Genomic DNA, 12,007 nt, shown 5'->3' with positions numbered 1-12,007 from the left:
TTTGTCTGTTGAATATTTTTGCTTCCAAATCATAATGATTGAAAAGCAAAATTATTACAGTTATAATAGTAATCTCAGCATGTTTCAGAAAAATGGTAAAAATAGTTTGCTTTTTTAAAATTAATCGTCTGCTCTGTCTTCAACTATTTTTTCCCTGCTCCTCTGAAGTTTTGTTAACATTTGTTACTAATCTTTTGTTTGTTGTTGTAATTTGCTCTGATCCTACAGATGATGATAGGAGCATCATGACTGAACAGTTAGAGACTGTTCCTAAAGAGGAGAAAGCAGAGAGAGAATTGCGAAGATCATCTCTTGATAAGCATAAAAAAGAGAAACCTTTTAAAACTGGGAGAGGCAGGATTTCTACTCCTGAAAGGAAAATAGCTAAAAAGGAACCTAGCACACTCTCCAGAGATGAAGTGAGAAGGAAAAAAGGTTCATTTCACACTCCTATTACAATTTTTTTTTATTTTCTTACTGTTTTACAGTGCTGTCTGGTCACTCTGCTGTAGATTATGTGCACTGTGACATTTTTAACAGTAGTGCTTTATAATGAGATATTGTACAACTGTGTGAGAAGCCATGTCCAAGGCTCACTGCTCCACTGGTCCTATTTCATTGTAGACATCCCCACTGATTACTGGGTAATGCTTCTGAGCCAATGCACCCGAGCTCCCCCTCTTCCAGCACAGGATTTGTTCCCCTCGGAAGCAGCGACGCGTTGGGTTGGAGTTGTGGGGCAGTGGGCCTGGCACTTGGCATATTGATCTTATGAAATGGTTTGCTGGGTTTTTTTTCTGATACTATGTTTTTGTGTTCTTTTTTGTCCGTAGCAGTGTATAAGAAAGCTGAACTTGCTAAAAAAACTGAAGTTCAGGGCCACTCTCCCTCCAGGAAAATAATTTTAAAACCTGCTATCAAATATACTAGACCAACTCATCTCTCCTGTGTTAAACGGAAGCAGACAGGTGACTGCCTTCTGTTCAGTTATGCAATGTGGCTGGCAAACATAGACATTTTCTTTTGTGACTCTCATAGCTCTAGCAGCTTCTCTATTTTTTTTTTTTTCTTCCAAGAGTATCAATCTTCACAAATAGTATTGCTTTTTTAGTGTTTTGTACCATTTTTCTTTTTTTTCTTTTTTTTCTTTCTTTCCTGGTATTTGTTTGTTTGTTTGGTGGAGGCCATGATCATGTATGCTTGTCATTGCTTGGGCCTCCAAGTGCTGTGGTTGTAACTTGGCATTGTGCTTAGAGTGTGGTGTTCTAGGAATCTCTTCTCATCTTTAATTTGTGGATGATTTTTTTGGTTATTTTTAATTTTTTTTTAATTATGCTTTATATTTTTTTTCTGGTGGGAAAATGTTGGCAACTTAAACCATGGTATGCATTTCCATTATTCTGCTTTTTTGCTCTCATGCATAATAAGAAGTGTTTCAGACTTATATTTTGTTTATTGATGTTATCTGCATTGACAATTCCCAATCTGTCACTGATGTTTATGCTATACAGTCAAAATCCACAGGGAGAATCCAGCCACATGCAGCATGGAGCTGAGAGAGAAGAAATCTGGGCTCACACTGCGAAATGCATTCCAAGCAAAAAATCTTAATATTTGGTAGAGGAAGATGAAAGGAAGAAAGAAATGATTCCTGTTACGACTTCATAGGTGTATCATTATTTAGAGGACCAAAATAACTCTTCCAGCATTTTCACATATTATTCATGGTTCCTGTGGGTTCAAAGTGGAAGGATGAACATCTTGACTTTCATTGTGATCTTAAAAAAAAAAATTGCTAAAAGAGGCCAGGTTTTCTGTCATGTAACATGGCCACATGCTGTAGTGTGGTTGTTTGGAACTAGGGCTAATAAGAGAGAACCAGGCACAGCAATGCAGAAGTGCAGAGGCATCTTCTCACAGCTTAGAAATTACCAGGAAGATTCATTACACACCATGTGGTTAAGCAGAGCAATACCACAAGTGTCTCCAGGCAGTCCTTGCCCTGCAGTTCTGCACCAGTCCCTCCTGTGGTGGATGCAGACCAGCCCCAGCAGGGAGGTCTGAGCAGAGAAAGGGCAGGAAGAGGATGGTTTAGAGCAGGTTTGGTCTCATGCCTCTGCTGGATGAAGTGAGGATTGTATCCTGGCTGTGTTCCATTGGGACCCCAGAACTAATGATCCCATCACCTTGCTCCTGTGACAGAATCCCATCCTTTTACTTCCCCATCTCAGGAGAAATGGATCCAGGGAAGGAAAGGCTGCTTCAGTCCCTTCTGTGTTGCACTGATGGCTCCTCCTCAGTTTGCAGTCCCTGGTCTGTCCTGACTTGCACTCTGAACCAGAACTACCCAGAAGGGAGGGATTTTAAAACAGAGTTAAAACATTTCCCCTTCATATCTCTTGCTGCTTGCTGAAGCACAGCTTGATAGCTCAGAAGTTACAACCCATAGTTCACATGTCTTTCAAAAGCCCCAGGGGATTCAATGAGCTGTGGATGGGGGAAAGGCATTGGCTTTGAATTGTTCTAACTTCATCTGCACTTCTGCAGCTGTGTGGTCGGAGTTGTCATGCCCCCAGGTACTCTACCACTGCCTCCTCTGAGCTGTTCTGACCCTTAGGAGCCCAAAAAGAACTGAGTCATACCCGTGGACTTGGATAAAATCTGCCCTGTGCCTGAAACTTGTGCTGCCTTGGCAAATCTCAGAGGTTTTTCTCTCTCACTACAGTTCACAGGGAAGCAGATGTATTAGTCAAAGTGAGAAATACAATCCAAAAACTACCTCCCCTTAAGTCCTCCCCTATTTAAGTCTTGAGGTGGAGAGCAACCAAAAAAATGGACCCAGACTGATCATAACACTTTCAGAAATGTGGCTTGAACTTTGAGCTCTAAAGCAGAGGAGCTGAAACCATGCCAGAAAGTGATCAAAAATATTTCTTAGAATGTTTCAGCACACTCATTGTTGCTGGAAAAATTACAGTATGCCTTATTTTCTTCTCCCATTTTTATACTTCCTGCTGGGACTTGGGGGAGACCATGAGAGAGACTGCAATGCTGAGTGATTTTCTAAGAGTGCAAGTGGTCATATTGTTATCTTTCAAATCCCTGAGCTTGATTGTGTCATGCAGGTCTCTCCAGGATCTGGGATCTAGAGGGACATTGTCAGTCTCCCATTTTCCTTTTATGTGAAATACAGCACCATTTCTTGAAGCCAGTTTTGACTGTCAGTGCATCCTGTTTGGAGTGCTCTTGTCAGCTTTAGTGATGCCTGGGTAATGAAGCCCCCAAAAGTTCTTAGCAGTGTAGTCTACAGAGCTTTGAGTGTGTTGCAGTCAGTTAAAATCTCCACACTGTATTTATCATGACTTCAAAATGAAGCATGTCCAGTCATAAGATACAAATATCTACCAAAAGAAGTTCATATCTGCTCTAATGTTTTGCACAATGGTCAGGAAAAGTACATTTTTCTCTTAATGCCCCTCAATACCTGAAAAAAAATTCCCACATCACTGGTGAGCACTGGGAAGTACCAGTAACTCACAGCACCATATCCATGAGGCAGGGACTGGTTCTTGAGAGACTTGTCCTTGCCATTTGGAGAAGAAATTGTAAGGCCAACCCTGAGGAGAGAGTTGGGAAGTCTTTGCCTTGGCTGGTGTAGCTCCACGAGTGAAACCCCCAGCCTGGCCTGGGTTTTGTTGTGGCTCTGAGATGCTACTGCAGTTGTGTTATCACAGGAGTGTTTTTGGAGGCAAGGCCAGGACAAGGACCTGGCCTTGATATGCTGCTGTTTCTTGTTTTCAATTCTGGGGGCACCCCCTGAGCTGAAGCATGCTTGTAGGTCCTGTAGAAATCCTGTGCTCAGATGGAGAATTGTGGTTGTCACCAGGCACAAGTGACACAGCCGTTTTCCCAGCTCCCAGTGGTGACTGGTTGGGGTTGAATGCCAAGGGAAGGAGGAAAGAAGCTGTTTGTGGTTCTCTGGAAGAGATGGAAACCAGACCCCAGCAGTACAGCTGTGGTGAAGTGTGACCTAGGAAAGCTCTGCTGCACTCACCTCTCTTGAAAACTCAGAAGAACTGAAGTAGGCAGTTACAGATTCTCTTCTTCCTCCCAAGTTCCCTCTCCTACACCTTGGACCAGAGTGGGTAGTGAGACAGAAAACCAGGGATACCTCACCACGCCTGGGAGCTGCATAAGAGAAGGGAAAAATTAACCTGACCTTTGCTGTATGAGGAATTAGGCTTGGTTTAAAGTTGGAAAACAGCTGGGTTTATAGCAGAAGGTTGTCATTTGTGATTGTTGTCCTACTTCTGCTTTTACCAAGGGCATCCTGGCACAGGTGCCAGAAGATTTCATGGTAGTTGTTGAGTGGCACATCATTCCTGAGCAGCAGCCTTGGGGTGCAGGTAATAACCTGCTTTCCAAAAAGCTGCCCCATTCAAAAACCAGTGGGGATGGATTGAAGTCCAAGAGAAACATCTTACCTCAAACCATGTATCAAATAAATGAAATACTGAGTTAGCATTCTTGATGTCCCAGATAAACCTTGAATTTCTAAATTCTTGAGAGCTTAGTTGACCTTGACACACTGACCTTGTTGACACAACTAGGATGAAAATTCAGCAGTGAATCTCTCTCTATCCATTATGAATGTTGGCTAATATTTTGAAAGTGGTGATTATGGAGGCCTCTCTTAACATTTTAATTTGTGGATGATTTAAAGGAGCTTGATTTTTAGAGGACAGCCCTGAAAATCAGGATGCTAAGTTTTCTGAGGATTGACCAAAAACTCTTATGTTTGTCAGCTATTTATGGAACTATTTTCTTTTCATTTATAGACTTTTAGGAACATGAATACAAAATTTCATTTTGTTCAAAACACATAGAATACCATTTTCCCTTAAGTAAGATGAGTACAAAAAATTTTTAAGGCACGTAAATGTCTGCATACAGTTCACTGAGGGTAATTCAAAAAGTACTTGCTTTGCACAGTAGTTTCAAGGCATTTAATTGGTCTAACACTTGTACTGAATGGAAATGCTTATTATTACTGTCTTTAACTATCAAGTCTTTCTTTGGATTTCTCAGCAGCAGGTGGTGAAACAAACCAGGCTCCTGCTGTATTTAAACAAGCAAAGGAAAAACTCTCAGTGAGTAAAATAATCTTATTGTTCATCTTTATAATCTCCTTTTGCCCTTATTTCACATCTTTTTGTCTTAATTCAGTAAGTAATTGTGTGTTCCATTTGAAATTTGTTTGCCATATTCATTATTCATTTAAAAGGATAATTAAACCCACCTTTCCTGAATAACCTTAGAAGTCTAGTCCCAAGTGGTAGATGGTGACATTTTGCAGACCCACAGAGACTCCAAACTGCAGGACTTGAAGTCTGGGCAGCATTTTGAGCCAGGCCATTCTGTGGGATGAGCTGCATGTCTTGGCCCCTCCTGCAGCACCCAGCTTGCATTGTCACCTTGCTGGGCTGCTGGGTGTTCCAAAAGCACAGAAGGCAGAAGCCCTCCCCCAGGACTGCAGGGTTTCCCCTGGTGTGCCATTCCACAGCCCAGTGTTCTGCAGGGGCCATGCCTGTCTAGGAGTTACTGGCCAGTAGAATTTACATTTACTGCTTTCAGTACAGCCACTTCCTGGGCCATGTCTGTGCTATCATCTGTCAGATTGCAACCTTGCCTTGCCTTCAGCTGCTCCACAGCCTTTTCTGCCTCCTGTGTCTGGCTCTCTTAAAGGAAGACTCCCTTGCTCCTTGCTGACCCTGCACTGTTTCTGTTCCATCCTTCCAAAATCCCCCATTTTCATTCACTCTGTCCTATGCAATTGTTTCAGCCATGACAGTGACACATGCTAATTCACATCTGCAGCACAACACTTTGTTATCACAGAATCATAGAATCTGTTGAGTTGGAAGGGACCCATCAGAATTATTGAGTCCAACTCCTGGCCCTGAGCTGGACCATCCCCCAGCATTACCAATTAACAATTTCTTTAGAATTTTTCTAAATTTCCTATTATATTTCCTAGTATATTCCCTGGGTGATTTCTTTCATTTGTTAAACCAGGCTCTCAGTTCTTTGGGGAGCAGAAAGCTGTGTCACATGAAGTGCTGCACACTGTGTATGAGTTGTAAGAAACTGGTAGTGCTGAGAGCACTTTTGGAGGCTTTGGAGGAACCATGGTTTCTCAGGTCTGACCCATTCCAGCTCAGAAGTGGGAAACTATTAGAGCTTCTTTACAAGTGACTAAGATCTGGGCAGGTTTATGGGCTGAGTCTGAGCATGTTTTATTACTGTCTTTTCTTGACAGACCATCATCACTTGCACAAGAGAAGCCAATACTTGCCCATTTTCAGTGTTTATGGAGTGCTCTAGTACAAGCACTGCAAAATCATTCTGTGAAATTTTCTTTCTCTATACCTTTCCTCTTCCTGCCCCTTATTTTATAGCACACATTAGAAAGCTGTCCCCTGCTTACTTTCTCTCTCTGTTGCCTTGCCTCTCTGGTTGCCACACTCACACACCTCTTGAATATTTTCTCTTCTGTGCCTTGCCTTTGCCTCTGCTTTGTAAAGATCTCTCTCTATTTTTGTTGTTTTGTTTCTTTGTGGTTTTCAGCTTTTATGTCCTTCAAGTGCAGCCTTTTCCTCTCCACTGGTAATGTTAGATCATCCTGGTCAGTTTTGTTATTCATGTTCAGACAGCAGTTTATACAGGACAAGTTCAGGAAAAGCTAAACAGTTCCATCTGCTGGAAGCAGCTGTGTACCTGCAGTTCCCAGTGAGGTGATGAAAACCTGTGTGTTAGGAACACCTTGAAATAAAATGAGGGTTCTGCAACCCCACTTCAGCAATCCCTGAGAGTCACCTAGATCTTTGTCCTCTGGGCAGCTGACCCTTCCAGCAGCACAAATTAAAACAGAGGTCAGAGGGAAAGTATTGCTAACAGAGACTGAGTTTTCCTGCAGGGATTGAGACATGGTTTCTTTGCTTGCTCAGCCAGCTCTGGGCAGATTCTGCTGCTGTTCCTGATGCTAAAAGGTGCCTTGTTACCTAAATAACATGGAGGGACTCTAGACTGGCATAACCAGAGCTGTGCAGTAGCTCAAGGCCATGCCTTTTCCCCATCTGTTCCATTGACAGATCTCAGAGTTGTCTATCTTTAGCATCCACATTAGATACATGTATTCACAGAGGACACTGAGCCATAGGAGTGAAAAGTCTTTGCACTGTGACTAGAACCTTAATCTACAAGAGTTTTTCAGTCTCATTATAGGGGCAATTCCTTGCATACAAGTTGAAAATGGTGAAAACCACAGAATGAAGATTTGGGCCTCAGGCAATGTGTGCTTAGTTCTATCTTTAGTTCAGAAAGCCAGGTGAAAGGTGCTTGCAGAGTGTCTGCTTCTTGGGGCCACCCAACACAGATACTCTGCTTCCACAGAGTTTCAACATCAATAAATACCTTCAAGGATTTCTAAACATCATCCAAAGTTTCACAAATGGATGAGACCCATAAACTGAACTACAGCAAACCAGTCAAAGTCTGGAAAAGCCTTTGATTTGACAGAAACACATATTCTGTAGTTTCTGTGTAAAATAATTATTCACTGGTTTTCTTCTGTTTGCTCTCAGACGGTAAAATAAGTATTAAAAAAGAAAGAGGCATAAATATGCTGCAGGACTCATTATGGCAATATGATCTTGCTATTAAAGCACTTCCACCCTAATTTCTTGTCTTGCTGCTTGGTCTGGAGGAGGACATCCAAGAGAACTCCTCTCAGCTGTACTGTGGGACTGGAATTGCTTGATCCACAGTTCTGCAACTCTTAATCACATGGGTGGTGTCCCAGATGACATTCAGCACACCAGCCTCAGTTATCCATAGGCTGAGCATATAGCCTAAGCCAGAGCCCTGTCAGAGCTGGACAGCCCATTCTTTTCTCATTTTCTAACAAAACAACTTAAAAGCAGCTCGTGTACCTTTTCTGAACCTTGGGAAAGTCCAGGGGATTGATTGAGATCAAATGCCAAGTTCAGTGCAAATCCCAGGAGGACAGGCCCACTGGGATTGCTCCTGTGAGTAATTTCTTGCTACTATGACTCCAGAGAGGATCAGGACTACCAAGGTAACACCTTTACAACTGCTCTTTGTAATATCAGTTACACCCATGGAAGAAAAAAGGTGTTGCTTAAGCAAGTAGCCCTGTTCTGTTTCAAGGAGATTCCTTTTTGTAAAGCAGTAAGATGCTCCTAAGTATTAACAAAGATTTTCTGTCCTGTTGGTGTTTAGTTGTTCTTTCAATGGGATATTGTCATTATTTGGGTTCAAACAAGTGTTTGTTCACAATTACATACCTTGTCAGCCTTTCAACCATATATGCTTTCCTGATCCCAGGGCTCCATACTGCCAATGTAAATTTATGAATTTCTATGGAGTGACACCAAATGCACAGAGCTGTATCTGGGCTGTGTTGGAGATTTTGTCTGCACACAGTGGCAAAAGAAGGAATGGCTGTTGTCCTCCTGCTGTTGTGGGAATACTGGTGTAACTTTGCTTCTAAGATTCCCACTGCTTTATTCTTGATTTTAGCCTGGAGGCATATATTTCAGCTTTTAAGGGCTGGGATCTCTTGGTGCTCCTGTAGCTTTGCCCTTGTTTCTAATGCAGCAGTTGTACCAGTTAAATGCCACACCTGGCACCAGTTTTTTTCCTAATAACACAAGACCCAAATAGCATCTGCAGAAAAAGGCAGATTCCTAGAATTGGTAACTCTGTCCAGACCAAGCTGGTTTCAGTCAAACAACACAAAACTGAAACTTCCATGATTGTCAGATCTGCATAGACCATTACCAGACACAGGAAAAGTATTATTCTTAGCTTGGCTTTTTTTTTTTTTTTTTTTTTTGGTCCACGTTGCATGTGTTTTCATTTTGTCCAGCTTCATGTTGTGTTTTGTTTGTTTTCTCATGACTAGACTGCCTCTTTGTCAAAGATTCCTGCCTCAAAGTCTAGAGCAAAGTCATTGCTTCCTCCAAGACCCAGCTCAGCTTGCTCATTAACCACTAAAAGGGCCTCCTGTCTGGACACAGACAGTTTTTTTGTTCGGCCCTCCTCTGCAGGCCCAAGAGACTCAAAATCAGATGCTAAGGTAAGGTAGCAGAGTTGGTGGAGAGAGTCAGAGATGCACAGGTGAACTCCATGAAACACATTATCAGTAATTCTCTGTGAAGTTCCTGTGGGATTACTTCCATCCAGTGGCAGGAAAACTGATTAGCAGGCTACAAGATGGATAAAAGTGGAGATATTCCACAGGAAATGTAAGTGAAGTTAGAACTAGAAAGACAAATCTTCTTTCTGTTGATCATATGGATGCTACTTCATTAACTGCCAGGAAGTTACAGCCATTTGCAAGTGGGTAGGTGGTAAAGAGCAGCAGGACTAATTTGCCATCCAAATGTTAAAAATGTAATTTTTGACCTGTTAATATCCTTTGAAATCAAATTCAGCGTCCAGCATGGGAGGGTTCAATTCTAATTACCAGCAGTAGGGGATGGAATAGGGCAGAATCCAAATGTCAAGGACCAAATTTAGTCAATGCATAGGACTTTGTGAAGAAGTTGCACTATAAATTTCAAAAGATGATTGGCAGTCCATTCCAGCTTCTCCATGTTTACATTTAACTTGTGTTTCAAATCTACATTATGGTGATTTAACTATCCCCATTTAAAAATTGGTTTTGCCATTGACTTAGATTTTGTGTTTGATGCCATACTTGGTGTGTCTTTTACTGGTTGGGACCATCATCATTTGTCTTTAGGAAGAATATCTGCTTATACTGGTCTGTCTTTGGCTGCACATCCCATAAGCTCAAAAATATTCTGACATACATGTCCTTTGCCTTAATGGTAAAGAGGGGTTTACTTTACCCTGGTAAAGAGAAGGTATGCACTGATTTCAAAAAGTAAACGTTTTATTATAGAAGGAATTAAAACAACAGGATTTATAATCCCACACTCAGGGAAAAAAAAGAAAAAAAATAACAAAACCTGAAGCTAAACATTTATCTCCATAAGAAATTTACAAGTTAGTGTTTGAATATGCAGAAATCACACAACACCTACCAATCTAGTGTCTGGTCACCAGTAGTGCAGTTACTTTGCAGGTAAATTCACATAGGAATTTCACACTTGAGCTCTAGAGAGTTCTTGTACTTTCAATTTGCACTTAAAAACCCCACTTTTTTTCCTTAGTAAGAGCCAGCTGTGGGATCCACCCATATTTAGATCCAAGAGTATCCCAAGATGTCTCAGGATAGTCATCAGAAGACGTTTGGGTGCAGTAAAGAAGCACCAGGGAGCTAAAGCAGAGCACGGAGGGTGACTGATCCCCGCAGGTTCCTGTGTGAGGAGCAAACTGGGCCCCCAGCATTAGGTTTCCCCCTGTGTGTAGATGCAGAAAATCATCACCAAAGAGTGAGTTTTGAAAAGTAAACCTTCCTTTGTTGTTGTGCTGCTGTTAGGATGGAGTAAGCAAGAGCCCCGAGAAGCGTTCGTCTCTGCCAAGGCCTTCCTCTATCCTTCCTCCTCGGCGAGGTGTTTCAGGAGACAGAGAGGAGAACTCCCTCTCCCTCACATCCTCTCTCTCCTCTTCAGTACGACGGACTACCCGTGAGTTGTCTCTTTTTTTTGCATGTTAACCTCCTCCTGCTCCTGTGCTTGTCTCCATCCTCGTTCGATTTGTCACATCGCACAGCCTTTGACACAGAGGAGTGGGTCTGGGGTGTGCTCTTGGGAATGAGAGGCCACAGACTGGTTTTGTTCACATGCCAAGTGCCTGAAACCAGGGACAGGATGCACCTGCAGTGCCCAGAGCGAGGTCTGCTGCCCAGACTAATTGCTGATATTAGAAAATGCCTTTGCAGGGAGCTCAGAGCTGGGTGAGGTGTTTAACACAGAGCATTTACAAATAGCAGCAAGAAATAATGAGTCAAAACTGAAGCAGACAACCTGAAATATTCTGATGGGTCTTGGAAAAGTGAACCTGATAGTTACAGTCATTTATTTGCTGCTTCCCAGTAATTATCTCCCTATGCTCTACTCCTAGGGTAAAATTTCTGCTGAGAATTGAGATGTTAAGTGGCAGAGTGACTCACTGGGGGCAGTGAACCAGCTAGGTTCCTTTTATGAGGACCAAAGTTATCGAATCACAAGCCAAAATAAATTACAGGACAAAGACAATTTACTGAATAACCCCAGAACTTTTAGCCAGGCCTTAGAACCTACATGTGGCTTCCTGCTTTCCAATAGGAGTTCCTCTGTCTTCTCTCTTTAGAAACCAATCTCAGTCCTTTTTAAGACAGCTTAATGGAAGTAGATGATTAAATTCTGCAAAAAAGTCCTTTGAAATTCATAAGTGATGCTCCAAAGGCAAAAAGGAGACCCTTTGAAAGCTGAGTGACCTCCAGCTGCCAGAGCAGCCAGCCCATTCTCCTGACCAGGAGTGAGAGGCCATTAAGCATTTGGCAGGTGGTGAAGGGCTGAGGAATGAAAAGTAAATATACCAGACCTGCAAGGAGGTGGGGAAAAAAAATCCACTTTCTGTCTCAGATGGTAGAGTGAGAAGCTTTAGGGCTGGTTTGGAAAGAAAGAAACTTGCTCGGGGAAATGGGAGGTGGGTGGAGTATGTTCAGTCTGCCTAATGAATCATGTAGAGCAAAGAGTGTCTCCTGAGCCCCAGGGACAGGAGTGCATTGGGTTTGGGCCATCATCATTGCATTAGCAGAATGACAATACTTAAAATGAGAATGTGTTTAGTCCCACTGGATGCTTTTGAGAGGCCCATTGGATTTATAATTTCTGAATATTTGAAGAGTGAAAACATACATGCATCCATTTGGCATTGGGGTTCCCAGGTTTTCTGAGAGTTACCTTGATCTTTCTCTCCATAAGTATTCTCAGCAAAATTTTACTTTGGAGATATCTCAGCTTCTGTTTAT

The 12,007-nt window shown here is 42.2% G+C and overlaps 1 protein-coding gene across 21 annotated transcripts in view; it reads left to right on the top strand.

Moving 5' to 3' along the window:
- Positions 1 to 12,007, top strand: part of MAP2 (microtubule associated protein 2) — a 143,871-nt gene that overhangs the window by 115,344 nt on the left and 16,520 nt on the right. For 13 of the 21 annotated variants that reach the window (XM_059868108.1, XM_059868103.1, XM_059868106.1 and 10 more), the window contains 5 exons: positions 229 to 435; positions 834 to 968; positions 5,089 to 5,150; positions 8,987 to 9,160; positions 10,532 to 10,679. In XM_059868108.1, coding sequence (XP_059724091.1) covers positions 229 to 435; positions 834 to 968; positions 5,089 to 5,150; positions 8,987 to 9,160; positions 10,532 to 10,679 — 726 coding nt within the window. The remainder of the gene's footprint in view (positions 1 to 228; positions 436 to 833; positions 969 to 5,088; positions 5,151 to 8,986; positions 9,161 to 10,531; positions 10,680 to 12,007) is intronic. The other 8 variants (XM_059868121.1, XM_059868120.1, XM_059868119.1 and 5 more) reach the window with 4 other exon arrangements.

Source organism: Haemorhous mexicanus, chromosome 26, assembly GCF_027477595.1.
Source record: "Haemorhous mexicanus isolate bHaeMex1 chromosome 26, bHaeMex1.pri, whole genome shotgun sequence".
Taxonomy (NCBI): Eukaryota; Metazoa; Chordata; class Aves; order Passeriformes; family Fringillidae; genus Haemorhous; species Haemorhous mexicanus.
Note: the sequence above shows the minus strand (reverse complement) of the source record. Positions and strands in the feature narration are given on the sequence as shown.